The sequence below is a fragment of the Thermothelomyces heterothallicus genome (assembly GCF_042370625.1).
Source record: "Thermothelomyces heterothallicus CBS 202.75 unplaced genomic scaffold P884_scaffold_13, whole genome shotgun sequence".
In the NCBI taxonomy this organism is placed as follows: domain Eukaryota; kingdom Fungi; phylum Ascomycota; class Sordariomycetes; order Sordariales; family Chaetomiaceae; genus Thermothelomyces; species Thermothelomyces heterothallicus.
The window spans coordinates 248,319-276,294 of record NW_027192574.1 but is presented as its reverse complement, the minus strand read 5'-3'; the positions used below and the strand labels follow the sequence as shown (position 1 = coordinate 276,294).

Below are 27,976 nucleotides of genomic sequence, written 5' to 3'. Positions count from 1 at the left end.
GGGGGGGGGGGGGGGGGGGGGGGGGGGGGGGGGGGGGGGGGGGGGGGGGGGGGGGGGGGGGGGGAGGTGGGCAGGCAGGACCGGGAATGGATTGCCATGGGATGCCGACCAAGAGGAAACTGATCCCGTACAACCTAGGAAGGGACGGGTAAGTCCTGATCAACGAAAAAAAAAAATTGTGGAACAAGATGTTGCTGGATGAAGGAGGAGTGGAGGATCATACATTAGACGGTGACGGGATGATGACGGCGAGGAATGAATGGTTGGGAGGAATAGGTGTAACTCCTGCGTCCCGGCACTGGGCGCGTCGCTTACGAAGACACAGTGGATGTAGATGGGTTGTGTATGTAGGTAGAATAATAGCCATGGTGGATGGGATAGTGGAATAGCTTGCAATCGTCTGGGATTTGAGGGTAGGGTGGATATCCGAGACTGGCTGTATCCGAGCATCGTTGTTAATAACTAGATTACTTGAATGAACCGTGCTCGGAAGGTGCTCAGAAGAGAAATTCCAATCACGGCACCAAGGCGCCTGCTGTTGGTTACAGCCGCTGACTTCAAGGCCCATAGCATCGAAACAAAGCTTGAGTCTCTAGCAAAGCGCCAGGTTCTGAAGATAACATTGACTTTTATTCTTCCAGGTGATCTCCCGAAGCGTGCTCCCGAGCGTTGTAAATTGGGAAAAGTGAATTCAGTTCATCTTCGACAACTCGACCCCATAAAAAAAACTTCTTTTTCGGGGACAAGAGAGGCAGAGTATTCTATCTGATACAAGTGCGTACCACAAAACTATGCTTGGTCCTCCATATTCTCCGTGTCCATACTCTACCACTCTGTATCGCCAATCCACGAACCCTGAAGGTCAGAAGCGGGGCCGCTGCTCGCCGACAACGTGGGCCTCACCGCCCGGCAGAATCCGGAAAATATTCCGGGTTCCTTCTAGATTCCGCAGTCAAGTCGTGGGCAGAGCGCGGCAGCAGCTCGAATTGCGACCGACTCACTCGCGCCTTCTTAGCTCGCATGCGCCCTGGCTCACCAGCGGCTCTCGTTTGGTGCTGCTTAGCCGGAAACGTGAGGAAACAGGCCGTACCGCGGCTCCGCTACATTCCAATTGCACCCAGTCGCGCAATGTCGGACGCAGTTTACGACCTCAGCGCTACCCCCGCCGAGGGCCAGCGCATCAAGCATAACAATGTCGTCTACACAACAGTCAAGGAGGGCCTTGCCCACATCCTAATCCCCGAGGACTCGGCCAAGCCAGGACAGTCGGTACAGGAGGTCTTTTACAATCCGATTCAGCAGTTCAACCGTGACTTGACCGTTCTCGCCATGAAGGCCTACGGAAAAGAGCGCATAGCGCAGAAGCAGGCCGCCAGCAGAGCCCGGGCGGGAAAGCACGCCGACAAGAAGAGAAAGCGGCGTGATCAGCAGGCACAGGGCGAGCAGGCAGAGGGCGAACGCCCGGCCAAGTCTCCGAAGTTGAGTGGAGAAGAGGCGAGAGAGTCGACCGACGACGCGGCGCCGCCAGATGCGGAAATGCAAGACGTGGCGGCGGAGCGCGCACCAGAGGATGCTGCGAGCGCCGAGCAACGGCCTGCCGATGTTGCCGCCGGTGAGACCGAGGCAAACGCGCCGGCCAACAGTGGCGGCAATGAGGCGAAGAGAGAGCCCAAGATTCCCTTCACCATCCTCGACGCCCTCTCGGCCAGCGGTCTCCGCGCCCTGCGCTATGCCCGGGAGATACCATTTGCCACGAGCGTAACCGCCAACGATATTCTCAAGACCGCCGCGGAAGCGATCGAGCGCAATGCGGTCCACAACGGTCTCCGCGACAAGATCAACATATCGGTAGATGATGCCATGGCACACATGTACAGCATCGTCGTGAAGGAGCTGCGCCGGACCTCCCTGTCCAAAAACAAGCCCGGGCCGAGCGAGAAGTACGACATTATCGACCTCGACCCGTACGGGAGCGCGGCCCCCTTCCTTGACGCCGCCGTCCAGGCGGTTCGTGACGACGGCGGTCTCCTGTGTGTCACCTGCACGGATTCGGGAGTCTGGGCGTCCAACGGCTATCCCGAGAAATGCTACTCCCTGTACGGCGGCATTCCCGTGAAAGGCTGGTATTCCCACGAGGTCGGCATCCGGCTGATCCTGCACGCAATCGAGACGGCGGCCGCCAAATACGGCCTCGCGATGGAGCCACTGCTCTCTCTGTCGGTTGACTTTTACTGCCGAGTCTTTGTCCGGATCAAGAAAGCCCCGTTCCTGGTCAAGTTTCAGGGGGGCAAGAACATGGTGGTCTACAGCTGCGGCACCGGTTGCGGATCCTGGACGACGCAGCTGCTCATGAAGAACAAGCCCGCCCCGAACAAGAAGGGCGACGGGATCTTCTACAAGCACGGCTTCACCAGGGCGCCGACGACAGGGACCTGGTGCGAGCACTGCGGGTCGACCATGCATCTCGCCGGTCCGATGTACGCGGGGCGCATTCACTCGCCCGAGTTCGTCAAGACCGTCATCGCCGAGGCGGAAGAGGCGCCTCCCGAGATTTACGGTACCAAAGAGAGAATCAGGGGCGTGCTGCAGACGGCGCTTGAGGAGTTCCTGCCTTCTCCCGAGGAGATGGAGGCCGAGGCCGAGGCCGAGGCCGACGAGGGCGGCGACGGCACACAGAACAAGCCCAGGAAGAACCTAGCGGAAGCGAGAGCGGCCGCCATCGACCCGTACCCCTTCTACTTCCATCCTGCACACGTCTCGGGCATCTTGCACTGTTCTAGCCCTTCCGAACCCGCGCTGAGGGGGGCCCTCATCCGCCTCGGGTATCGTGTAACCCGGAGCCACTGCAAGGCTGGTAGCATGAAGACGGATGCTCCGTGGTCCGTCATCTGGCACGTCTTCAGGGAGTGGATCCGGCAAAAAGCACCGGTAAAGGAGGAAAACATCAAACCAGGCAGCGTCGCCTACCGCCTTCTGCGCCTGGAGAAGAAAGCTGCGGGAGGAGAGGCGGCTCACGAGACCGAGAACGGCAGCCGAGAGAGCAAAACGGCGGAGGCATCTGAGGCCCCTGACTCTGGTGAGACATCGGCGGAGAAGGGCACGGATGTTGTCACGAAGCAAGAGGTGGTCTTTGACGAGCAACTCGGGCGGTACCAGGACAAGAAGAAGTACGTCCGGTACCAGATGAATCCGAGGGAGAACTGGGGGCCCATGAACAGAGCCAAGGGGAGATGATGCTCTCCCCTATTCATTCAGTGTTGAGTGTTGAGCCAATCTACTCGCAGCAACAACTCTCCGCCGGCGGTATAACGGGCGTTGGGAGTTTTCGCGGGCGGGGTCGCCAAGCCGAATGGGCGAGACCCCAAACGCCGAAAGAGGGAGTAAAAACGGCGACCGGGGAAGGTCGGTACCTCCGGTTCTGCCACCGGCTTCGGGGCCTTAGTGTGTCCTTGCAGCGTCCCACTTGCTTCGGCCCACTCCACGTTAGAGAGCCCCGCGAGCCGTGATAACGCAATTCAGGCTCCCCCGCCCCCTTTCCCGCTTCCCGCTTACCCCAGCTCGCATTTGACTCGACGACGGCTGCAATGATCAACTGCTTACGAAGAATTAGAAATCCTAATATTGTGTGAGCCCATATCTCGGACTTTTCTCGTTACTGCGCCCGTGCTTAGATTCTCGAGAATACATCCCCTGTTTCCACGGCCTTGATACCCCACGCTTTGAAACTTTAAAAAAAATAAAAAAAGTCCCGAGCTCCCAACCACCCAGAACGCCGAACCCTCTCAAATGACAGTCCAGGACGCATCCGGAGATTCCGGCGTACAACGCCCAGCAGCCAGTAGTACCCCGGAGAATGACAAGATTCATCCTGCCATTTCCACTGAGAGCCAAGATGGCGAGAGCCGCAAGAATGCCCTCGCCGGGATCAAACGGGAGGAAATCATCTTCGTGCTGCCCGGGAAGGGTGATAAACAGGGAAGTTACCTGATCTTCTCCCTCTCCGAGGACTCGACTGCAAACAGAGACAAGCCCTTCGTCCTCAACATCGTGCAATGCGAGCAGCACGAACTCGCCGGCGACCTGTCAGGCTTTGTCTTGTCCCAAGAGAGCTCTCCGCCAACACGCTTGAGCAGCCCGCGTGAGCTCCACGTCGTGGTCTCGACCGGCTCAGGTCTTCGGCGCGCCGAGACCTTCTACCAAGATGTTTTGCGCCCGTTGTTCGATGCTGTGGGGCTGCAGCCGAGCGAGTCCGAGGACGCGAGAGGGTATCGGGTGACGGTGACGAAGAACTCCAGCACCATTCGGGAGTTTGCGCGAGAGCTAGGGGCAGATGCGGGCGCGGGACGGAAGACCGTCGTCCTCCTCAGCGGCGACGGAGGCGTGGTCGATCTCCTGAACGGCCTGAACCACGCGTCCCATCCCCCCCGGACGCCAACCATCGCACTGCTTCCCCTGGGAACAGGCAACGCCCTCTTCCACTCCCTCCACAAGCCACACTATTCCACCGGCGCGGAGAACCCCGCCGGCCCGTCCCCGCTTGTCGTCGGCCTGCGCACCCTCTTCAAGCCCACCACCACCGCAGCACCGCTCCCTACCTTCAAAGCCTCCTTCTCCCCGGGGGCAACCCTGATCTCCGGCCCCGACTTTGAGGAGGCCACCGCCGCCGAGAACCCTCCCGCTGCTCCGAACGCCGGGAACGATGGCGACGGAGAGCAGCACCACCGCCACCGCCACCGCCCCGCCGTCACCCACCTGGTCGGCGCCATCGTCGCCTCCTACGGCTTCCACGCCAGCCTGGTCTGGGAGAGCGACACGCCCGCCTACCGCGTGCACGGCGACAAGCGGTTCGGCATGGCGGCGGGCGAGCTGCTCAAGGTGGGGCACGCCTACGACGCCCGGGTGGAAGTTCGGCGGCGGCGGCGGCGGCAGCAGCAGCAGCAGCAGCAGCAGCAGCAACGCGATGTTGCGCACGACGACGAAGACGGCGGCGGCGGCGGCGGCGGCGGCGAGGATGATGGGTTCTCGGTTCTCGTCGTCCCTCGCGGCGAAGACGGCGGTGATGGTGGTGGTCATGGTGGTGGTCGTGGCAAGTTCAACTACGTCCTCGCCACGCTCGTGTCGAACCTCGAAAAGACGTTCACCATCTCGCCCGCCGGGCGGCCGCTCGACGGGCGGCTGCGGCTGGTGTACTTTGGGGACGTGGGCGGGGACAAGACGATGCAGATCATGATGGCGGCGTACCGCGACGGGGCGCACGTGGCCATGCCCGAGGTCGGGTACGAGGAGGTGGAGGAGGTCCGGGTGACGGTCGACGAGGACGACGCGAGGTGGCGCAAGGTTTGTATCGACGGGAGCATCGTGGAGCTGGAAAAAGGCGGGTGGATGAGGGTCGAGAGGGAAGAAGGGACGAGGTTGAAAGTATTGGTTGATGCTGGAACCGACTGAGTGAGTGTACGTACTTTGTTTGTATGTACAAGTACTATCTATACATTAACACAGACGTACACATCCAGGGTCCTTCCTACGTCAATCTTGAGGCTCCGCCTCCCCTCAACCGAGATCGAAACTTAGCCACCGCCCATCAACTTCTTCACCCGCCTCTCCATCCCCTCCTCAAACTCGGCCACTCCCCTCTCCAACACGGTCAGCTTACCCGCCGCCAGCTTGTACACTACCCGTCTCCTCAAATTCCCCCCTTCGTCTTCGTCGTCGTCGTCGCCGTCGCCGTCCTGCTCCCTCTCCGCATCACTCCGCTCCTCGTCATCCACCGCTCCCTCCACCACGCCCCTCATGAACCACCGATCGTGCGAGACGAGCACCACGGCGCCCTTCCACCCCCGCAGCGCCGCCCTCAGCGCGGCGACCGTCTCGTAGTCCAGGTGGGTCGTCACCTCGTCGAGCACCAGCAGGCCCGGCCGGGACCACAACAGGCGCGCCAGCTCGCAGCGGACCAGCTGCCCGCCGGACAGCCTGCGCAGGGGCACGTCCGAGGCCGTCCGGCCGGGCAGGCCCAGCGACCCCAGCAGGCCGCGCAGCTCGCCCTCGCCCAGCGCGCCGCCGGCCTCCCGCGCCAGCAGCGCCAGCGCCGTCAGCGACGGCTCGGCCCGCCCGAGCGACTGCAAGCCCTCGACCGCGTGCTGCGAGTAGTACGACATGCGCAGGCGCGGGTGCGTCGTCACGGCGCCCGTCTGCCGCGCCCCCGCCGGCGCCGCGTCGCCGACCAGGATGCGGATCAGCGTCGACTTGCCCGCCCCGTTGAGGCCCAGGATGCCGACCCGGTCGCCCTCGCCGACCGCGAGGCTCACGTCCTGGAGGGTCGGGGGAGCCGCGCTGGCGGCGCTGGCGGCGGTCGTGGCTCCTCCCCCCCCTTTGGCGGGCGGGTAGCGGAAGGTGACCTTCTCGAGGGAGAGCAGAGCGCCCGGGAAGCGCAGGTCGGGCGGGTCCGGCAGAGTGATGGACACGCCGCGCTCGTCCTGCGGGATGGCGATCTCGGCGCGCGCCGAGAAGTGGTGGCCGACCAGGTCGCGGTTCAGCTTGAACCGGCCCCCCTTCTCGTTGACCTGCATGCCCATGCGGTCGTCCAGGCGCTTCTGTCGGGACTTGGCCTGGCGGATCTTGTTCTGGTCGTCGTTCTTGCGGCCCTGGGCGAGGTTCTGCCGGATGGACTCCTGCATGTGGGCTCTCTGCTTGTCCTGCGCTTCTTTCATCTTGGTGAGGTACTGCTTCTTCTCGGCTTGGGCGGCCTCGTAAGTCGGCAGATCGCCGTGGAAGTAGGCCAGGTCTTTGTCCTTGAGGATCAGCAGGTCGGTGCAGACGGAGCTGGTGAAGTCGCGGTCGTGCGAGACGAGGATGAGGGTCGGCGGCGCGGGCAGGTCATCGAGGCTCTGGAGGAAGCGCTGCAGCCACATGATACCTAGGAGGTCCAAAAAATTGGTGGGCTCGTCGAGTATGAGGATGTCGCTTTCCTGTAGCAGCGCCGTCGCCAGGGCGCTGCGCATGCGCCAGCCTCCCGAGAGGCTGTCGGCTTGTTTGGCCATGTAGGCGTCGGTGAAGCCGAGGCCGCTCAGGATCTTTTTGGCGCGCCACTCGATGCCGGCCATCCGAGACGGCTCGACTTGGAGTTGGAGGTCGGCTAGCATATCGACCGCCTCTTGGGTTTCGGCCTGCAGAGTCTCGGCCGAGATCTCGTCTGCGGGCTGCTCGTTTCTGCTCGGGTGTCAGGGCGCGGGCCGGGTACGTTCAAGTTCAGGGGCCGGGCGGGCATCTCCTTACAGCGCAGCGGACTGAGCAACTGCCTTCTCGTGCTCGACCAGCGCCCTTCTTGCCTGCAGACCCCTTGCACCGCTCCTCAGTCTCGCGTCCTTGTCCAGGACAAAGAGTCGCTTCTGCATGCGCTGGTGACGGAGTTTGCGCAACGCCCGAAGCGCACCATAGGCGTCCGCACTATTTACTCCGGCGGAAAGTACTGGTACGAAGATGTCAGGCTTGTTTTCTTGCTGGAGTTGACTAGCCACATACAGCTGATCTCCTGCTCCAGCTCGCTTCTGGACGTAGCCTTGTTGATCACATCCTCGAGGACAGTGAGCCCCTCCTTGCTGCTGCGCTGCGCCTCGGGGGGGAGAAGGTCTTCCGCGCTGGCATCGCTGATGCTTGTCTGTTGAAGGATCGACACTCTCGTCTCTTCCGGGATGCCGGGAATGAGCTTGTCGGCAATGGCCCGCAAGAGCGCTTGAAGCGCCGCGTCAGTCGCATGCCCTAAGCTGACCACCCTCGCGCTCGCTTACTAGACTTGCCCGACCCGTTTCTCCCGACTAAGGCATAGCGGCTTCCGGCCTTCAGACGTAGTTTCGCACCGCTCAAGATCTCAGTCCCCTCGGCGGCGGCTTTTGCTTTGCCTTTCCCTTTTGGCTTCTCTCCGCTGCCGGATGTGACGGTGATGTTGAGGCCTTCGATATCCAGCTGGGCCCCTATTAGCCACACCGTCAAATTTTTCCCCTTAGAACCGTGGTGGTCCACTTACCTCGCGATAGTTCGGGCTCTCGATGTGGAAGCGTGTCTGCTTGCACGACACTAGAATGGTCGAGACAGACTCGGCTGAGATGGATGTCATTGCCATTGAAAGCAGTTTGGAACGCTGCTCTAATTCTAATGAGGGATAAGTCAAAGGCAGCAGAAGAAACTCTTGAAAAAGTATCGTCGCCAGAGACTGCGGCAACCCTTCACATAGGCATTTCAGCAGTGAACGCAAACCCAAAGTCCTCAAGTATTACCGTCTCAAATCTGTTCTCCTATCCATCCATTTCCCTCGATTTCTTTTAACAAAGTGGTGCGATTGGCTGAAGCCAGCGTCCAAAGCCAAGAAGCTGCCATTGCACCAACGGCGATCAACCGAATGGGCTCCGCATTTCGTAAATGTTTCCCTTTCCGGCGATTGACGGTTCGGCCCTGAGTCACGCCGGATGTGGTGGTCTCCGTTTCGGCCCCATTCGAAGTCGGAACCGGCCCAGCACCTGCCGGGGCGGAACTTTATTTTTTTCAATCATCTTTGAAGCAATGGCGAGACGGCATTGTTGGATTTGAGGACTTTTGATCAGTGAACTACTCTGTAAGTCGGACATGCATGCATGCGCCTGCGAGTTGTGGCCAACAAAAGCAAAAAAACATCGGAGGACTACGGAGTCCCCCAAGTTGTTCCTTCCTGCTTGGGCGAAATAAGGGGGGAAAAAAAGGGCCAAAAGCGGGCATGTATTCCGCGTTCCGATTAAATTACTAGGGTTCGATTCAGAAAAAAAAAATCCACGAGCTATGCGGGCGTCAACCCCATCTCATCCTACCACCCGTTGTTGTGGAAAATGAGCGAACCAGACCGCCTCTCACCACCCACCGACTCCTCCGGCTTCATGCCCTCCCCAGTCCCCATCGACAACGACCTGAGCCTCCCCATCTGCGCGGCAAACGTTGTCGTGGGCTTCCAACCGGCCGACCTCCTCGGCGTCGTCTCCACCATCATGGTATCGATCTGCTCCAGCGTCAGGCCCTTCATCTCGGGCACCAGGAAGTACGCAAACGCCCCGCTCAGGAGGCACAGCGAACCCCAGATGAAGAAGACGCGGGGCCCGAGCGCGGCAGACCCGGGCTCTTCGCCGACCATGTAGGGCGTGACGACGGCCATGATGCAGTTCCAGAACCAGTTGGACGCGGTGGCGATGCCGACGCCCCGCGAGCGGATCGGCAGCGGGAAGCACTCGCCGATGACAACCCAACCGACGGGGCCCCATGTGCATGCGAAGAAGAAGATGTTGATGCAGATAAAGGCTATCATGGCCCGCACCGCGGCCGTGTCGTCGCCGCCGCCGCCGTCGCGCGCCACATCGGGCCGCCCCGCCGTGACCCCGACGATGGCGACGACGAACTGCGACACGAACATGCCGAGCGCACCCCAGTTGAGCAGCGGCCGCCGCCCGAGGTACTCGATTGCCCAGAAGGAGAACGGGGTCGACAGGACGTTGACCAGCGTTGTAATGAGCGAGATGAGGAAAGGGTTGTTGATGGTGCCTAGTTGCTGGAAGAAAGTGGTGCCGAAGTAAAAGATGAAGTTGATACCTGCCGTCGCGTCAGCACACCCGGTTCGGGAGGGCATCGTTTTCATCTTGGTCGGGATGGATAACTGCTTACCCGTGAGCTGCTGCATCATTTGCATACCGGCCCCCAGGAGGGTGCGTCGGAGATTGCTGTTGCCTTTCCTCAGAGACCCCTGGAAGGGGGCCATCCACGACCCGATGTAGCTCGTCTGCGGGATGACCTGCATCTCGTATTCGTGGTTCGCCACAATTTCGGCAAGCTCGTCCTTGATGTAGTTGGAGTCGATCGGCTGGCCTCGAACGAGAGACAGATCCCTTGCTGCAGCCTGGAACTGGCCCTTCATGACGTGAAAACGCGGGGACTCGGCTGCTGCATGTTGGTACCGGGAGGGTCAGGATCGGAGGATGTTGGGACAATACTCACGGAGGATGAACAAGCCAACGCCCAAAATCAATGCCCACAGGAACTGGACGCCAATCGGGATGCGGTACGAGCCGGTGTCGTTGCGGTTCGCCGTGGCATAGTCGACGCAGTTCGCCAGCAGGATCCCCAGCGTAATGCAGAATTGGTATCCCGAAACCAAGGCGCCTCGAACCTTCTTGGGAGCAACCTCGGCCATGTAGAGAAGGATGGTGGCAGAGATGAAGCCCACACCGAGACCCGAGACCAAACGGCCCATGACGAAGAGAGCGACCTGGTTGGTCGACGCGATCTCGAGGACACACCCGACGCTGAACACGACACAGCCGATAATGATGGTCGGTCGACGGCCGATGAAGTCGGCTACGTCACCGGCGATGAGCGCTCCGAAAAAGGTACCGCAGGATAGAATGGATGTCATGAGCGACTTCGTCGACGACGGGAGTGCGAACTGGGTCGGGTCGACGTCGACTGGCCGGCCAGCATCATAGTCATATTGAAGTCCGGTATATTGTGTGATGAAGTAGGGCATGCCTAGCACGCCTGACATCCAGCCCGTGTCATATCCAAAAACTAATGGAGGTCAGTCTGATCTGCGGGCTGGAGTCCGAAGGGAAAAAAAAAAAAAAAGAAAAAAAAAAAGAAAAAAAAGAAACTCACATATTCCGCCAAAGGCCGCAAAGGTGCAAAGCAGATAGGCCTTGAAAGTCACGGGCGCCTCAACCCTCGACAGGTCGGCCGTTCCCGTGAGGGGATATGCCGCTACGCCAACCATGGTACTAGGGTGTCGATCATATGATGAGGCGAGGAGGTAGCGGGGAGAGAAGGTGGAAACCCACGCGAGCTCGACGAGGAGTGGGTGGGCTCGAGATCGATATATCTGATAACTAGGGGTTTCGTTTTCCGTAAGGTATATCACAGCTCAACCCGGTCGCCCGTGCCTGATATCAAACCGACCATGTCTTGGCGGTCCAGAACATCGGCCACGGGAATGTATGTATAGTGTATACACATATACAGCACGCCAGCATCTGGAATGGGGCGGATCGGTTGTCAAGGCGAGCCAGGACAGGACAAGGCAGCTGGCTGGGCGAAGAGGATGGATCCCCGGCCCATATGTGCATGGTTAGGTCAAAGCCACCATCCAGAGATAGATAAGGCGTCCGGATGGTGCCTTGGCAGAACGTGCTTGGGACCATAGAAATCAGTACACAACACTAGTGTACCCGGCGAGTCGGTTCTGGGCCTTATTGGAGCTAACTAAAAAGGACAGCCCATGCCGGATCATGCCAGAAGAGCCAGGGGCTAGCAGAGGAAGTTTGCTTCTGATCCCTCGGGGCTGGAACCGATGCGAAGGGAGAAAAGAATAAATGGCAGGTGATGTGATTCACAACGCACATTATTGATGCCCAATCTAGAAATTTCAAATCGCATGCAAGACCGGGTTGCTGAGTGCAGTGTTGGCTGTCGTACAATGTGCTTCGTTGCACAATGCTGCCATGTTTGCATCTAGGGCTAATGGTTACTCCGCAGGTACGGAATAGTGTAATCCGTACCCATGCATCAATGGTAGCGTACGGTACCTGCGTGATTCCGGGGAGTGGGGGGAGCGTTGAAGATGTTCCAATGGCTGCTTTCTACTCCGTATTGTATTTCCCAACTCTCCCAACCCCACATATTCGTGCTTCTACAGTCAATGACTCGAGAAACTTAGCAGACACTATTGTCCTAGCAGCATTATGCCCGCGTACCAGAGTAACAACATCCTGGTTTCTCTCTTATTAAGTGCTGAAGCGGACACGCAAACTTCAATGGGCGCTCAGCCCCGAGCATTGCCCGCACGCCCGTTCCGAAATGAAAAGCCCCTGCGTGAGGGATGCACAGTGCGCCCTGACGCTTGGAGCGACGACAAGAATGGCACAAAAGGAACTATCAATTCTCAGGCATGCCGTTCCAAGACATGCTTGATACGGGAAACGTAGCCGTTAGGCATCTTCTTCCTCGGGCACCGGCATGCAAACATGGACGCCCATCACAAAGCGTGGAACCTGGAAAATGACGGCCAGATTGTTGCGGAGATCTCGTGTGCTCCACCTCCCAGAACAACTTGGGGAAGGAAGCGAGGGCGCTACAGCCACTAGTGAAGAAACGGTTCTGCTTCTGCTTTCTCTTCCACAAGACCCAGCAGTTTCCCAGGCTGTTCTACTGTCTTTTTTTTTGTCGGTGGCTCAACAGCATGCACCAGATCATGTTTGCATGCGTCCCCTTCCTTTGATTCGTTGTAAAGAAGTGCCGGCATACAATACTACAACACAAAATAGCATCCGGTGGGGAGATCTAAGCCTGGGCTTGGTCCCGGATGCGTTGGAGATCATCGACCATCGCCGAGACCAAGACAAGGGATCGGCATGACAACCACGCTGCTGGTATATTACATCAAATTGCTACGAGAAAAAAGAAACAAAAGAACGGTTCGTTTGAAGCAAAAGAAAAGGCTGATGATTTCGTCCAGGTTCGAACTGGAGACCTTCAGTGTGTTAGACTGACGTGATAACCAACTACACCACGAAACCATGTTCCTGTTGTTGCGAATGCGTTTGCAGGGTTCTCCCTATCTGAGAGCGCAGTTGCCAACAGTACTCGATAAGGATACGGAGTAGTTGGTTTCCAGAACAATCAAGAGACGCTTTGGTATCTGAAGCCAAAGGGGCTGCTGTGGGGTTTTGTAAACCGTAGCAAGGGAAGAACGTCTGCCTCGATGCTCACCTTACATGTACGGCGGCCACCATGCCCCCTATGCTTATAGAGAGTCGGAAGCAATGTTGAGGTAGAACCATTGGGTCGTGAAGCCTGAACAATCGCCATAGCAACAAACACTCGGCCAAACTAACAGCCACCACTCGGTGAACTCCTCCCGCTTCGCCAACGGCGGTGTGTCCCGTCACTCGTGACTCTTGATCGCACAATACCCTTCAGTCCGCTACGTCAGGAGGGCTGGGGCGATAAGGAGGTGTGGGTGGGTGTCGGGGAGGTGGTGGGCAGCTAGATCCCAAGTGTATCAGGCAGGGCAGTGGTAGGCGATAAGCCGATAGTGGAAGCAGGTCTCCTTGAGTGGCTTGGACTCGTCTGAGCTGTCCGCTGATATGGGTGGGCGTCAGCCCATGGGATGATGTGGCCACAACGAGCAACTAGTTGCCGAACCAAACAATTCTCGAATGGATAGAATTCCACCCTGGTTGTCCCTCCTGCTCGACCCCTCGAACTAACGCGCCAGCCAAGACGAGGTATGTACTCCGTACGCAGTAAGGAAAGGTCTTCTTGCTCCACAAGGGGGAAATCCTCCAAGGCAGACTCATCCTTTCCGGGCTGGACCCCTTGATAATATCGTGTGCAGGGCTCCCACGTTGGTTGACCTATCGTCGCGTCGGCTTCCTTGCCGATGTTGGCATGAAAATACCACATGATATTACATAGGTCAATGCTAAATCGCCACCGACATCGTGCCCAAGCCGCGTAGTGTGGTGTAGTGTAGTGTAGTGTATCGGCAACTGCATCCCTGTCTCGCTCGCCAAATATCCCCTTGGCATACCTCATGACCCGGCAAGCAACACAAGGGCGCCCAAATGGTTGTACAGTACAAAACCGGCACATTTGCGTCTTCGACTCGGGAGAAACATGGCACAAACAAAGTTCCGTATGTACAGACCGCACAATTAGCAAAGCATAAAAGCCCAAGGCTGGCCCCGGCAGAGTATCAAGTAGAAGGAGATCAACAGCCCGTCATATGCACACCGCAAGAGCAAAAATGCGCCCAACAGAACCGGCCCAATTCCGGCGAAATTAAAAAAAAATCTCATCCGGATGCCCAAGTAACTTTCCCCGCCCCCTCCCGTTCCCCCTCCCTTCTCTCCCGTCCGCATTCCCCTGCATGCCTCTAGCCACTGTCCGAGGACACGGACATCCCAAGCCATGCACAAAAATTAGAGATGATGAATTTAAGTAGTGCCTCTGTCTTGTCGTGTCTCGTTATCTCATCAAGCAGTGTCCCCGGACTTAGCTACCGACTGTATCCATGTCGATGAACGGAGCCGGTCATGGGCTTAGAGAAGGGCAGCAATGCCGGCCGCCAACAAAACGAGGGCGGTCGCGGGAGCGACAACGCTGCCGGCGGCCTCGTCAACCTTGGACTGGGTCGGCTGGGGAGGCGAGACGGTCGAGATGGAGGTCGAGTTGATCTGGATAGGGTTCGAGCTGGGCACGAACGTGGGGATAATGGTGGTAGAAGGCGCGACGAACGAGGTGGAGTTCCGGGAGGCGGAGGTCGAGTGGCTGGAGGAGGACGTGGTGGACGGCTTGGTGGTGGTGCTCGAGGTCGAGGTCGAGCTCGTCGAGGTAGAGGTCGAGGTCGAGGTCGAGGTGGCGGGGGGAGGGGTCTGCGAGACCAGACCGCCCGGCAAGCCGTACGCGGCGGCGCACGCTTCCACGTCCATCCCCTCGGGGCAGCACCAAGTCTCGCCCTTCTTGTCGGCGGTGCAGTAGTATCCCTTCTCGCAAGAGCCTAGTGGAGAACGGTCAGCATCAGACGGCCATCGTCAACACGGAACCGATATTCACCACGCACCGCCGGACTGGTTAGGGCAGCAAATCTCCCCGACCGTCGGGTTGTAGCAGTGGGTAAGATCGTCGTTGGAGACGCATGTTTCGTAACCGGCACCGCACGCCTCGGCGCAGGTGTCGCCGTTGTTGCACTCGACCGGCTCCGGCTGGTAACCCGAATCATCTTGGCGGCGGGCGATGCCGAAGAGGGCGCGAGTCGAGGTCCTCATCAACGTCGGCTTGTAAGGCATCGGCTCGGCGGCGACATTGGCGGCAAGAGCGAATGCCGCAAAGGCGGCGATCGACTTGACGAGCATCGTGGCGGTGAAACGGAGACGTGTGAAGCGGAAGACTCGCGCGGGCTTTGGTCCGGGCTACTTTTGGAGGGAAAAAAGATCGTAGGGGCAGCCGAGGCGATCGGAGATGTTGAATTGAGGTGGTCGGCGCTGAAAGAAACTGGAGACAAAAACGAATGGATCGAGTGCAAGACTCTTCAATAGTGAATGACTGTTTCTTTGTGCGAAAGGAGCGGGTGGGATGGACTGACAAGATGAGGATGAGCGAGAGAAATGAGGGCGAGCGGGCGGCCGTAAGCGTGAAATTGGGCGGCAACTGTCTGGGGGCGCGCGCCAGTCCCTCTTTGGTTTACCCTGGAGCAACTTGGGGAAGTCCCTGGCGAGCGCATGGGGCGCCAAGTAACCACTTCATCGCATCTCCTTCACGGAGTAATTTAGGTAGTTAGTTAATGCTGGCACCCCTGCCTGCCCTGGTAGAATGGCAAGCTATTCCTGCCTTGGCAATCCAGGAACACCAATCATGGCAGATCTCATCGCACGCGCCCCGTTCATTCAGTTTGCTAGCCGTCCAATTGTTTCAATCGTCTCAACTGTTTCATACTTGGATATTCGGCTCATTCCACTTCTACAACCATGCTGCAAAATCTACGGCGCGCCTTTGCGATACTCGAAAACCTAAGCTGGAAAAATTACATACTCTGTGTACGGATAACTATCGCTATCAAAAGGACTAGCTTACCGGTTTATGCACGGACCATGCAAAGTCGCTAAACTTACAGAAGGTCAAGACGCTAATACAAATCTACTCCGTCCAGCGCTTCTGCTAGTGTGGTTTTAGTGACTTGACCCACTATACCTCAAATTGCGTATAGCGCCTTCATTCTTCCGGCCAAATTTGGCGGTGAGCCAATTCTTCTGGTACCGACATCCAACGTCTTGCGCAAGGATGGCGTTGCCTCGCTGAACGGTTTGGGAATCCATCCCCGGTAAGCTTACCGTTAAGGTGATGCTGGCACCTCTTGGCAGCTGTCCGCATCCTGTCAGGGTAACATCTGCGAAATGAGCCAAGCACCAACAACAACGATCGCATGCGAGATCGACAGAGAACCAAGGAATCTGGCCAGCTGCAGGTCTCGCCGTATGTTTAATTTTCTAGTGTATTTCTCTCTCCCTCCCCCCTTTTTTACCGTCTTTCCTCCCGCTTGAACTTTGAGATCACAGCCAGATACTCTACCTGATAGCCTTGTGTGTTGAGCCGAGAGACTTGCAAGTCGACTTCGGAACCTCTCTCTCTGCTCGCGCAGCACTCGCGTGCCGTCCCCGTGTCCAAAACCTGAGAAGACGTGACTGGGGCCACAACATCGGACAACTTGCCAATCTGAGTCATTAACGAACGTTAGTTAACTTACTACGTTTTGCTAGTTAACCTTCCCGGCAGTGAAATGATGGCCTGTGCTTTTTTCAGGGTTCAGATCCCGGCTTCGGCGCCGCATCCCCGCTACTCGCTGGTTCTCCCCCACCTCCCCGGCCAAGCCCGTGGCATGCCTCCGAGTCCGTCGTCCGGCAGGGGTTTCTAATTGAGGGCCCCGCATCTACTACTTGGCCGTCCTGCTCATTCCCGGTCTCTCGGCGTGATAAGGGGTGATGATATATTAATGGCCCTTCCGATGCGATTGGCATGGTTGCGTGGTCAATGTGAACAAGGAGAAGAGTGAGGGTGTTTCAACCAGTCCTTCACATCTGCCTATTGATACCCGTAGCTATACGGATTACACTTCTGCCTTGACAAACTGGAACGATTGGGGCTGAATCCAAATAATCTTTGAAGGAAAATAGGTGCTGCGAGACAAGCCATTCAACACAAAAAGTCAGTTCGGTTCGGCTGGTGGCTCACATGCTTGTGGCGGCTGCCCTTGCCGCTCGTGACGCTCAACCTCCTCAGGCGTGTTGACGAGTCATACCCGTATCCACAAGCGGGTTTAGCTCAGTTGGGAGAGCGTCAGACTGAAGTCGAAACTTCAGGAACTCAATCTGAAGGTCGTGTGTTCGATCCACACAAACCGCACTTAATTTTGTTATTTTTTGCTCTCCTCTCCTCTGAGAGAAGACGGGAGGGTACGGGGTCTGGGGCTTATTCAAGTAACTGCATGCTTCTCATGTCGCACGTTTAGGGACGACCAGGCCGGTGACAAAGTCTAAGCGGCTTGCCAGTTAGTGTCCGCCTTGTAGGATAGAGGGAATACAACACAATACCGTAATTGTTATCAAATAAGATCTCTCCAGAAACTTCTGGAAGGCATCTTATTTTCTCTTTTCCACTTCAACGTATCGTAGCTTCCTCCTGCACCACCGTGAACTTACAAGAAACCAACCCTCGGAAACCGGAAGCGAAGTCAACACTCTCAAGAAAGAAGAGACTCATAACTCAATACGGTACGATAAGTGAGTAAGCTGTGTATAACGGACCTCAGGATGCTTCTGTCTCATATCTTCTGCAGTATATATCCGCTCCTCGACTTAGCAGACTCTTCTTGGACCATCACTGATGGAGTTCAAGTCTCTTCAAACAACCGCTGTGCTAGCCATTCACGGGAGCGGTACCAGGCAGCATTAACGCCGACCTGGCCAACTGTCAGAGTCAAGTTCGTGAACGGATCATGATACCTCGTACCTATCAGCCAAGCTTCCATTTGTCTAGCTAACTTGTTCCCGAAATGACAGCCTGCCTTGCGGCGGTTGAGGGATGTGATAATGAACAGTGATACTTACTTACAGCACCGATCCGCGAATGGCTGAACTTCTCCCAGGACATACAGAATACATCGTAGGGAACGCAGGTTGCTCGCCTTAGCACAGGGCTCTCGAGCACCCAGATTCCTCCAACGCAGATGCACTGGGCTCCTGTAAACACAGCCCTCAGAGCATTGCCACTTGAGCGCAAAACGCTCCCCGGTCACCTCAGAAAACTCCAGTGTGGTCGTGCCTCTCTCCACCTCTAGATCTCTCTCCCTTGCTTTCCGAGGCCGCTTGGAACACCCCCCATAATCCTCCCTTTTTTTTTTCTTTTTTTTTTTTTTTTTTTGGTCTCAAGGCCGGCCAAGTAAACGTATCAGCGGGGTATACAGAAGGGCCTCCATTCGGAAGGATCTCAGTGACTTCCTCGGCCTAAACGATGCCCAGGTATCAAGGGGCATCCCGTCCGACTCTCCGTTGAAACACTCGGCTTGTATCGAAACTTTTTGGTACTTTTATGTAAGTATCAACGGTACCAGTGACAACACCTAAGTTCCCTCTTCCAAAGAGTAACCCCTCTGCATATTTCTCTCCATCTCTCCATCTCTCCAGGAGGGTAGTAACGGATGCAAGTAACATCATACACGTAGGACCGCTCACGGCAAAGAAGGCTACTGTTTCTGCACCGTGCCTGGTCGGTCCTGGCCAGTTATCACGACCTTGTGCTACCCATATCCCACCGCGTATTGCTATCCGCGGCACAAGGATGCAACCGCCGAGGAGTAAGAGACGGGACAGGATGGAAGGAATCAGCCTTGCAAATGCACGTCGGTGAGTACAACAGCGGGAAGAGTTGTAGGCTGCAATAGAAAAGAAAAGAGGGGGGAGGGATGTGAAAAATAGGCACAAAAAATGGGCTTCTTCCGATCGGGCGAACACAACAGGAACAAGGGAGTTCCTGAATCGAACCGAATAGCGTTTGGATACGCAAGCCCCCCCTTTTTTCTCCTTTCTCCCCCAACCTCTTCCGGTCTCACGTCCAGAGCGACTGTTGCATCTAGCCTCCCTTTCGGCGCGCCATGCATAGCGCAACATCCTCTTGGCCAACCTAACATATCCATCGGGGGCGAGCCGCTCTCGGTGTAGGACACAGACCGCGGGAATCCCGTCCCTGAAGAAATGAGCCGCAAGTGAGCTTCTAGACGTCACATCTTCCACCCCGCCTTCGTTCCGCGTCATGACACCCATATGGGGAGACAAAAAGAGATTCGCCGATTGGGAAACGCTGCAGGTGCCTGCATGCACATGAACAGAGCAAAAAATCAACCTTGCAAGCCCGCGGCCGGGGAGTGGTAGAGTAGTGCTGCCCACCAGGACCGACCGGCGAGTCCGCTTCCGACACACACCGCACAGTCCACCGGCCCGTCTCCTTGGACCGGCGCGAGCCAAAAGAGCCGACAGCCCGACATGGAGCGCGCCATCTCTCAAGTGTGGCGAATTGGTAATTGAGCGCTGATGAAGCCGAGAGAGCGGGAGCGATGTCGCCGGGACGGGAGCTCATCCCACTACCGTCAGCACCCAACCCACAGTCTGACGACGCCCTCTTCCCTCCGCGCCCATTTCCCCTCCCGACAGCCTTCTCCCCCTCCTGGGGCGAGTGCATCTCTCTCCTTGCTGGGGTGTTGGTGCGAGGAGGCAATCCGATCGCTCTGTGCAGCCCGAATTCCCAAGACCAAGAGACCGAAAAGAGCGAACAAATGGCGGAGGGATAGGGGCAAGAAAGAAAATACAACCAAGAACAATAGAAGTGCGACTCGGAGGGTAGAAGCCTTCTCCGGCCCGCGATTCCACGGTCGGAAGGGAACTCAGAAGCTCGTTCCCAGCCATCGTGTTGCCTTGTCTCCTCCCCATTTGCCACCGTTCCCTGCACCATCCGGATTCCGAAGGACTGTTCTTGGACATCTCCCGCCCGCCCGCGGGGAGTTGCGAGGTACCGAGGGAGGCATTGGTGACACGCGGGGGGTTCGGGGGCAGACAGAATCCGGGGAAGCGGCCAGGCAAGGACACGGTGGGTTGTGTTGAGAAAGGGACGGGCTGGTCCGTGTCCAGGGGGGTTGGGGGGCCGTTCACCGGTATCTGCAGGTCGTCTGAAAGGGGTCGGGAGCCGCCTTCGCGTATGCGGGCGGATATGGCCGAGACGACGCTGTAGTGGTCGGCGCGCGCGCGGCGATATCAGAGATCAGAGGATCCACTGGGCCCTGGCTGCCAAGACGGAGCGGCGCCTGTTGCTGAGGCCAACAACACTCCAGGCCTCCTTCGTCGCCGCGCGCCTCTCGGCGATGATGTATGTACTGTACTGTATGTACATTGCGATTGCGGATAATAACACGGTGGCGGACAAGTGGAGAGAGAAGGCGGAGGAGCCGCGAGCGGCGTCGCTCTCGGCGCTGCTAGCACCACAGAACGGCCCGTCCTCTTGTCTATCTAAGGTAGTCTTGCATTCTGGTTACCAACCGTGCTGGCCATCATGGGCGAGGAAAGCCAATTGGTTTGGCGACGGGATACGGATAAGTAGGTTGGTTGGAATTTCTGGAGCTGACTGGTCCCGGATATTCAAGCCTCTCAGACGGAAAACCCTTCGCAAGTGGACTAGCAGCAGCTTTCCGCTGCAAGTGCACATTAGCCTCGCGAGTCGTAAATTGAGCCGCACCTGGAGCTGTTGGAGCACCGGGGTGACAAGCGCAACAGAAGCGCGGCAGATAACCACTGCGCTCACACCACGGAGGCTCGTGGTGGAAGGATTTAATCCCCCCCCCCCCCCCCCAAAAAAAAAAAACAAAAACCACCCCCCGGTCGGTTCCGTTGGTGCCGTTGTCCCCCTTTCCCCTGATGAGCGAAGGATTCCAGATTACGCAAGATAGGCACATCCTTGAGCAGGGGAGAAACCCTAGACTGCGGGGGAGCACCCCGGAATGGGCGTCTGCATGTGCATTGAGCCGCCGCCGCGAATTCCCCAGTTCTCGTCTAAGCTTTCGTTCCTGGAGTTTCTGCCCGCACTTCCGGGAGAAGCGTTTGACAGGGCCGAATCTGCTCGATCGGAGGCTGCGCCGTTTATGCTGTCTTGGCCACCTGAGAAAAACTCATGGACCAAACCCGGATCAAAACGTGGTAAGCCAGTCTTCGCCCCTCGGCTGACGCAGCAGGCAGAAACAAAAAAGAGAAGTGGTGCTTGTGGACGAGGAGGATTTGCGAAATTCCTCGAGTAGCCCGCATGGTACTCAGTAATAATGTGTTGCACATACTCAAGTACTGTATATGCCTGCACTCCGTACTGGTGTGGCAGTTCCTTGGCAGATAACAGGAATGGTATCCTTGGCAGATAACAGGAATGGTATCCTTGGCAGATAACAGGAATGGTATCCTTGGCATATTGAACAAATCTGATATTAGGAAGCGATAGCTGGATAGGTGATTACTGAACCGTTGTCAAAGAATTGCGCATGCAAAAAGCATTGTGGCGTGGTAACTATGCATGTAATTATACCCGTCTCATACATACCTTTACATGCCTATTCATATCTAGTGTATGCACATCCGTTCTGGTTGAGCCCAAGGTAAACAACCTCTTCCGGTCTTTGCGCAAGCAAAGCATAGCCGAGAGATGCCTCCAGCAGATGCGGTCGGTCGAGTTGGACAGGCGAAACTTTCTTGAGCTTGGTGCGACAGGATTCAAAACTTCTGGCATGTGTCTGAGCTCCCAAACACCGCTTCTCCATTGAGATACGTGCTTATGTCCGAAAGAAGTGAGGACGCGGGGCAAAGAGTATAAGACTTCGGCTTCGGCCACCGATATCGCAGAACTCGGAAAGGGATTGCTCTCCGAAAGAAGTGATGATTCTAATAATAGCAACCAGAACGTTCCACGACGGCTGGCCCATCGAGTGGTTGTCGTGATGTTGATATGAGCAGCCAAGGTCTCATCATGATTCGAAATAAACTCATATCTGTTATGCATTAGAGCATGTGAACCGCTGTCCTTGGGACGGGCAGTGATACCCTGACTGCAGAAGTGTTTATCAGCGCGTGTGAGGTTCCTGATACGATCGATATCAAAACCTTGGCGGCGCAGCACCCTCGCGCGACCTCAATTGCCTGACCCATCATTAAACAGAGCAAGCGGAGGGAGCAATGAAACCGTGCCGTGCGGGCGCAAAGGGAACAGAGGATCTGAAGTTAAAGGTGGGATAGCCAATACTCGCCTTGGTAAGAAGAGTAATCCCTAATCTATCTGATCCGCAAAATAAGTGTCTGGACACCCTCTTTCCAGCCTAGCCTATCCGTAGAGGCATATGGCGTTATCTTCGTGGCGATATGACAATCCATATTGTGGGGATGCACGGAATCGGTGGTCTAGCGATCCAACGGTGTCAGTCGGCTCTTGGCTCCGAGGGTGTGCCACACCAGCTAGTGTGATGGACACAAGGACGGAAGAGGTCCATGTTGATCTCGAATGGTCGGTTATCTGGCTACTATTCTCGACTCTTGGAAAAACCGCTTAGTCACGCGGGAGTAGGGCCGAGACAGTTTGAGGCTGGCGGCTCTGTTGTGACCAAGGACGGTGCAGCAGGACAAGGGCACGGGACCATTCGATGCTCTGGATTTCGAGGAATGCGATTCTTTCCCCATTGCACCTTCCGCGGAGAGGTAACCCTCCGGCTTCCTTTGGTTGAGTCGCAGTTTCAACCCCCGCGCGCACGGGAGCATCGCACCTGCTCCTGGTTTGAACGTGATCGCCCAAGAATCCTCAGGGACACGGCACCTGAACCGGTCACGGTGTTCGGTTTCCTATCGACGCCTTTTGAGCGCATGGCTCCGTCTCGAAGGACCCCAGAGTGTCACAGTCCGGAATTCCCATCCCGTATCGATGGCTTCGGGGAATGATAGGTATGAGTGGGGAGATCCCTGACCGCAGCAGGTGCGCATTGCAGTGCGCCAAATCTGGGGCCCGCGGGGCGTGGGGGTATGACCCCGCAACGGCAGAGCGCAAAAAAAAAAAAAAAAAAAAAAGGCTTGGAACCTTGCTCAGAGCTTATCGTCGCGCTCTTCTCACCGAGGATTGTCGAGATCCCAGACAAGGCCCTTCTCTCGTTATGTACGGATACATTGGAGAAATCTCACCCCGACACTGGCAACACACGGCCGGGCAGCCCCCTCAGCACTCCAGATGATTTAGTTAGCGTACGGGTACTGAAAACATCGTGAGTGGGAGTCATGACGGTCTCTCTGACTGCTTTTTTTCTTCCTTTCGCTTTCCAACTGTTGCACCAGGTCGGTTAGGCTCGGGCTTTCGGTGAGCGCGTTAATCAGAGCATTAACCCCACACTGCGAACAATCTGTTCATGTGTCTCTTGTGATCTAAGCGAAAATGGGAGATCTCCGTCGTATCCCAGGTCTCGGAATGTCAACAAGAAATCCTCCTTCCAGTCTTGCGTTAGCGAGGTCTCAGCATCTTGGCACCTGGCCAGGAGGTTGCGGGGAAACTGGTTGCGCCATTCAAGGGTCTTCTCAAGACAGGGGCAACTTCTGGGGGACACTATCCCGTTTTGGGGTGCCATCCAAGCCACCACGATCATCGAACTCCTGCGTATGTCGGGGTCTGGGCTCACCTTGCTACCTATCAAGGTTCCCGTGTTACGTAGTTCGTCCGGAAGCAAACCCGGTTCATTTGTTTCGACCCAGCGTTCAGGGACTCAGAGACGCGTCTGAGGACTTCTCGGAACCAATCAGCATGGTGTTGCTCCGTTCCAGGCGACTCGTATCTGCGATTCTTGGGAGTACGGAGTAACTATCCGTAGAACGGCAAGCTCTCGGACGGGGCATGCAGTTTTCAAGCGACCCGAAACACAACGTTTTCGAAGATCAAGACGGCCTGAGAAGCAGGCCATTGGTCACCAGCGCTCTCCAGACTGCTGGCAAGATCGATGTAATCTGCCAACACGTCGATAATCACCACCGGGATGCGTCAAGGCGTTCCGTTCCCAGTCCGTCTCTCCAACCAGAGCCCCCTCAGACGTCGCGCCTCACTCCGTCTCCCTTCTTTTGTCACCCGAAGTTGCGGTGAGCAGAGGTTGCCCGCCGGCCTCAGGGCGAATCGTTTGGTCTCGTTCTTGCCCGGCACAGTACCGCATCATTACCGTCATGTTCCCTCGCCCTTACTTGCACAGTACATACGTACATTGGAGGATAGGCGCGATAGGCGTCGCTGTTGCACGTATCAAAAACCTTTTCCCGGGAACCACAGATACCGAGACGCCCTGGGACCATTCTGTGGCAGCTGACCGACGCGGACTCGCCAAGATTGGGGGTTCCCTCTGGCTTGGGCATGGTGCTGATATCCCGGCCCTTATTAACTAATGTTCTCTCAGCCTGGTAATCAGCTCACGCCCACGACGCCAAATGACAGGTCAGAGCCCGGATTTGGCAATTGAAACGGCGCTAGTTATTGCCGATCAGGCCTGTCCAAGCGCCGGAACCCCAGAGTTTCTGCTCGCCCACGATTGACGGACACACAGACAGGGATCTTAGTTGGCTTCATCTGTCGGAAGATTTTCCTCCACACGCTAAGCGCACTGGACTTTGTGTAGGCGTTATTGACATGCTTGGGCACGTCACACCTGGTAGACGAACATGAAGGGAAAGGGGAGGAAGAACGGACAGGCGCCAGCGCTGATGTGATCCCCAAGCCCTCTCCCCCACACGTCACTGCCAAGACGCGATTCGGCAGGTCGCGGGGCTCGCGTTGCCCGATATCTGTTGGCGTGTCATCCTGGACAAAGCGTTGGACTGTGCCACGCGGTTTGTCAGGTTGTTGTGTCGGAAGGGCTAAGCCCACAGGCAGCCGGGGAAGGTATCGGTTTCAACTTTGGCGGGGAGAGGGAGGGGGAGGGTTATCGTTTCCGACAGTCAGAGAATCTCGACGGAAGGAGAGCAGGCTGCCCCCCCCCCCCCCCCTCTTCTTTCCACGCTTGCCCAGATAGGGACACCTGGCGTCTTGCCTCTTCTCGCTAACTTTAAGTGATCACATCGTTGACACCATCCGCGTCATTTCTGGCACCGTAGGCGTGTTCCTCTTTGAGGAGGAGACAAAGGAAAATACAACAGAAAAAGAAAGGGGAGAACGAGGGCCACGGTTGCCCGACGCGCACGCCTTATTCGTTTCCCGCCTTCTCTTCACACCCTCCATCAACGCACAGCGAATTTGGGGTGCGTGTGCGCGGACCAGCCTCCCAACCGGACCGCACCCACACGGATTGCAGACTGGCGAGTAGTGCATGTATGTACAAATGTATGTATGTACACTACTGTACGCATCACCGTGTACAGATTATAGACAGAGCATAGTGTACTGTACAGTAACGTTACGCTCCATGCCTAGGCGGGCACCCCATCTTCAGCCCCGGCCGAGCCCACCTAGCCCAGCAACCGTCTTCCGCGCAACCGGGCCCGGCAATAACCAGTTCACGTAAGGCCAGCGTCGCATCCCCGCAACCCGCCGCACGGCGATTCCGCCCCTGCCGCAGCAAGGAGGACAGAGACACGCGTTCCACAAGATAAGTTCTGGGCAATCGAATGGAATGACGGAAGAGGGCTGTCCCTTCACTTTTCTCCTCCCCACCCCATTACCCCCTCCTCCTCGTGTGTCCCCCCCCCCTTTTTTTTTTTTCCTCCTAGGCCCCTCGCTTGTGCCCCAGACCCATAACCCACGCCGCCCTGTTGGGGTGGAAGCAGCCCCCGTGTAAATCCTCCTTGCTTCCCCGCGACTCAGCTCCAATGAGGCCGCCCTGCCGAAACGTGGAGATCAAGAGTGGTCTCTTGCTGGGGTAGACTGAGAGTTAGTTCGGATATACGAGAGGTCAGGAGTGGCACACGTATGGTGTCCGATAATTTTGAGATTTGTTTGTTGTCACCAATGCAGAGAAGTCCCAAGTCCGCAGCCTTACGCGAAGACCAGTGTTAGCATGGATACCTAATATGTCATTTGTTATCCCAGTAACTCGCGCAAGATCACGAAATAGGTGGCCAAAAAAATGCACATGAAAAGAATGCCAAAGTCGTGTCACCTTCGCTGTCCCCCACGAATCCGCCAGTGGTCTACTGCCTCGCTGTTCCCGCCGCAGCACAGGTAATTCGAATTCGATTGTCGCGGCATTTCTCAAATGAAAGCCCAGCCCTCGACTCCCGTCGCCGTCCGAAACACCCCACCAGATACACAAGGAATAAAGTATCTTTCGTTGCTCCACATTTGGAGGAAGTCAAAAAGCCAACTCTATGAGCCCAACACAAGAACAAACAAGGAAAAGAGATGAAGTGGTGTGAAGGTCTATCTTGCCCAGATCCCCATGAATTTGTCACCCGCTTTGCTGTGTAATTCCACGATTTCCAAACCAGTATTAAGAGAGCTGAGTGCCGTTGTGTCCAGAACCAACGTAGACCGAGGGGGGAAAACAACCAAACGCCCAGGTAGTAGTGATATATATATATATATATATATCCTCTATAGTGTGCCCAAAATCGTCATCAGTCATGTCGTCGGAGGCTGCCGGTATTCAAGTGTGGTTGAATCGAGTGGCACGTGTTTAACCGTCGTGCTTCTCTGTCAAAATCACAACTTGTCATAGAGATCCACGCCCGAGAGACTGTTGGATGAACTACTCCTGCCGCTGGCCGAAAACCCGTCTGACGGGCCAAGCAAGTCGTGGACCGCGACTTTTGGCACAGGCAACTTCCGTTGGCTGCCGTCGGGCCGGCTCATGATGTCGGTCAGGGAAATGCCCTTACTCCTAGATGCGGGCACAAGAGGCGGGACAAGTCCCTCGGGCGCCGGCTCGAGCGGGGCCAACGCCGGTGTGTGATGCAGGCTTAAGTTTCGGAAAGGCGGGAGCTCGATGCCGCTGTAGGGCCTGAGGCGGGGCGAGTGAGCGGGCGTTGCGAGTGGGGTGTGGTCCGGCGTCGGGGACAACGAGTTGTGGGAAAAGGTAGGAGAGGAAGGAGCCGTCGAGTTGGGGGAGTTGGGCCTCGACCTCTTCGGCTGCCTGTAACTCTGGGCATAGTGGTCGTCGTGGTCATCGTTCGAGTGCGACCGCGACATGTGGTAGGCGCCCAGACCGGGCAGCGGGTTCCGCGACGAGTGGAGCGACCCGCCGTAGTACGGGTGCTGTCTCGATGGCGGGTAATTAGACTGGCTCGGGGCGGTGTCCCGGTCGGCCGTCCTCGCCAACATTGCCACGTCCGAACCACTCTGGCTGCTCAAGGCACCGCGGTTGTACGGGCCGAGACTGAGCGGCGGGGGAAGATTCACGGGATAGGAGCTGTAGTGAGGAGGCGACACGTTGGGTGAAGACAATGCCGTGGGGGGCGCCGAGCGGATCATCTTGGGCCCCGGCGGCGGTGCCATGGCGTCGTGCTGCATCCTCTGGATCATGGCGGCGTGTTGATGATGGCCCTTGTTTCCTCTCCGCGAGTTGGGATTGTTGTGTATCCTCGAGTGCCGGGTGAGCTCGTCGGACCTCGAGAAGCGTTTGCTACACCCGGGGAACTGGCAGGCGTGCGGCTTCTCGCCGGTGTGGGTGCGGATGTGTCGGGTCTGGTGCTCCAGCCTGTGGAAGGCCTTGTCGCACATGGTGCACTTGTAGGGACGGGGAAGTTCGGTCGGCTGCTCGGCGGCTGGTGCACCAGCCGGCAGGGGCCCGTTGGGGCGAATGAGGCCAACGGCCGCCATGTTTCCTCCTTCGGCTTGTTGTTCTTGCTGCTTCTGCTGTTGCTGCGTTGGAGTCTGGTCCCTCTCCGCCGAAACCTCTGGGTTCAGCAGGCTGGAGAAGTCCACTGCAGACTTTGCGCGTTGCATATGTCCACCCTCCCAAGCGGAGTTGCTCCAACACCAGCTCTCAGCCTGATGTTGTTCCCGTACTCTTTCAACTTGGTTGCACGCGGAGCACGCAACCGGAGAAAAATAACAAGCCGCCCAACTTCGAGTGTGGGACGAGGGGTACTTGTCAGGCACGTCGTTCTTGGTCGAGTTTCGAGGCGATGTGTTTGGTGGTTGCTCGTCTGACACAGCGTGTTGAGCTGTGTCGGGAGACAATGGGAACCTTTGTTTTGACTTTATTATCTGGGGTCTGGGGTGCTGATGTTGGGGAAGCTCAAAGTGGCATGGGGAAGTAACAAAAGTTGGGCGAGTTTGTTTGGGGGGATGCGGCACTCGTTTTAAATGACGCGGGCGGGCTGACATAGGGGGGGGGGTGTGGTGTGCTGGCATGTGGTGTGGGAACAGCGGGGGCTTAGGTGGGCTC

At 57.1% G+C, this 27,976-nt stretch overlaps 7 protein-coding genes and 2 non-coding genes across 9 annotated transcripts; 3 read left to right on the top strand and 6 right to left on the bottom strand.

The window, feature by feature from the left end:
* Positions 1-1,128: 1,128 nt before the first annotated feature.
* P884DRAFT_278083 (S-adenosyl-L-methionine-dependent methyltransferase) lies at positions 1,129-3,234 on the top strand (the record flags this gene model as incomplete). The annotated part of the gene is made up of 1 exon (XM_069443150.1): positions 1,129-3,234. One exon carries the CDS (start codon positions 1,129-1,131, stop codon positions 3,232-3,234), a length of 2,106 nt encoding a protein of 701 aa, XP_069297018.1.
* A 276-nt stretch (positions 3,235-3,510) lies between these two features.
* Positions 3,511-5,911, top strand: P884DRAFT_308584 (ATP-NAD kinase-like domain-containing protein). The gene has a single exon (XM_069445152.1). It carries the CDS (start codon positions 3,787-3,789, stop codon positions 5,443-5,445), a length of 1,659 nt encoding a protein of 552 aa, XP_069297017.1. The 5' UTR covers positions 3,511-3,786; the 3' UTR covers positions 5,446-5,911.
* On the bottom strand, positions 5,514-8,248 carry P884DRAFT_225020 (P-loop containing nucleoside triphosphate hydrolase protein). The gene is made up of 5 exons (XM_069439604.1): positions 8,021-8,248; positions 7,785-7,959; positions 7,519-7,728; positions 7,273-7,465; positions 5,514-7,206 (listed from the first exon to the last, which is right to left on the bottom strand). The coding sequence occupies exons 1-5, from the start codon at positions 8,114-8,116 to the stop codon at positions 5,568-5,570; spliced, it is 2,313 nt and encodes a 770-aa protein (XP_069297016.1). The 5' UTR covers positions 8,117-8,248; the 3' UTR covers positions 5,514-5,567.
* Positions 8,249-8,690: 442 nt separating this feature from the next.
* P884DRAFT_244582 (sugar transporter-like protein) lies at positions 8,691-11,060 on the bottom strand. Its single transcript, XM_069440378.1, has 4 exons — positions 10,663-11,060; positions 10,006-10,575; positions 9,676-9,948; positions 8,691-9,603 (listed from the first exon to the last, which is right to left on the bottom strand). The coding sequence occupies exons 1-4, from the start codon at positions 10,775-10,777 to the stop codon at positions 8,831-8,833; spliced, it is 1,731 nt and encodes a 576-aa protein (XP_069297015.1). The 5' UTR covers positions 10,778-11,060; the 3' UTR covers positions 8,691-8,830.
* Positions 11,061-12,501: 1,441 nt separating this feature from the next.
* On the bottom strand, positions 12,502-12,575 carry P884DRAFT_t105. Its single transcript has one exon. It is a non-coding gene; the product is annotated as a tRNA-Val (tRNA).
* A 1,527-nt stretch (positions 12,576-14,102) lies between these two features.
* P884DRAFT_300243 (uncharacterized protein) lies at positions 14,103-14,915 on the bottom strand (the record flags this gene model as incomplete). The annotated part of the gene is made up of 2 exons (XM_069444749.1): positions 14,103-14,560; positions 14,624-14,915. The coding sequence occupies 2 exons, from the start codon at positions 14,913-14,915 to the stop codon at positions 14,103-14,105; spliced, it is 750 nt and encodes a 249-aa protein (XP_069297014.1).
* Positions 14,916-16,867: 1,952 nt separating this feature from the next.
* P884DRAFT_t107 lies at positions 16,868-16,959 on the top strand. Its single transcript has one exon. It is a non-coding gene; the product is annotated as a tRNA-Phe (tRNA).
* Positions 16,960-17,984: 1,025 nt separating this feature from the next.
* Positions 17,985-19,008, bottom strand: P884DRAFT_28078 (uncharacterized protein). Its single transcript, XM_069443476.1, has one exon. The coding sequence runs from the start codon at positions 18,873-18,875 to the stop codon at positions 18,078-18,080; it is 798 nt and encodes a 265-aa protein (XP_069297013.1). The 5' UTR covers positions 18,876-19,008; the 3' UTR covers positions 17,985-18,077.
* Positions 19,009-26,289: 7,281 nt separating this feature from the next.
* On the bottom strand, positions 26,290-27,531 carry P884DRAFT_202269 (uncharacterized protein; the record flags this gene model as incomplete). Its single annotated transcript, XM_069438412.1, has 1 exon — positions 26,290-27,531. One exon carries the CDS (start codon positions 27,529-27,531, stop codon positions 26,290-26,292), a length of 1,242 nt encoding a protein of 413 aa, XP_069297012.1.
* Positions 27,532-27,976: the final 445 nt, after the last annotated feature.

What these genes read in the sequence shown, in the direction of transcription:
- P884DRAFT_308584 (XM_069445152.1), top strand. Translation starts at nt 3,787, where the DNA reads ATGACAGTCCAGGACGCATCCGGAGATTCCGGCGTACAACGCCCAGCA.
- P884DRAFT_225020 (XM_069439604.1), bottom strand. Translation starts at nt 8,116, where the DNA reads ATGGCAATGACATCCATCTCAGCCGAGTCTGTCTCGACCATTCTAGTG. An exon ending in AAACGGGTCGGGCAAGTCTA is followed by an intron (nt 7,729 to 7,784) that starts GTAAGCGAGCGC and finishes CGGCGCTTCAAG; the next exon opens with CGCTCTTGCGGGCCATTGCC. An exon ending in GTTGCTCAGTCCGCTGCGCT is followed by an intron (nt 7,207 to 7,272) that starts GTAAGGAGATGC and finishes ACACCCGAGCAG; the next exon opens with AAACGAGCAGCCCGCAGACG.
- P884DRAFT_244582 (XM_069440378.1), bottom strand. Translation starts at nt 10,777, where the DNA reads ATGGTTGGCGTAGCGGCATATCCCCTCACGGGAACGGCCGACCTGTCG. An exon ending in TGCGGCCTTTGGCGGAATAT is followed by an intron (nt 10,576 to 10,662) that starts GTGAGTTTCTTT and finishes GACCTCCATTAG; the next exon opens with TTTTTGGATATGACACGGGC. An exon ending in CGTTGGCTTGTTCATCCTCC is followed by an intron (nt 9,949 to 10,005) that starts GTGAGTATTGTC and finishes AACATGCAGCAG; the next exon opens with CCGAGTCCCCGCGTTTTCAC.
- P884DRAFT_28078 (XM_069443476.1), bottom strand. Translation starts at nt 18,875, where the DNA reads ATGGGTGTCATGACGCGGAACGAAGGCGGGGTGGAAGATGTGACGTCT.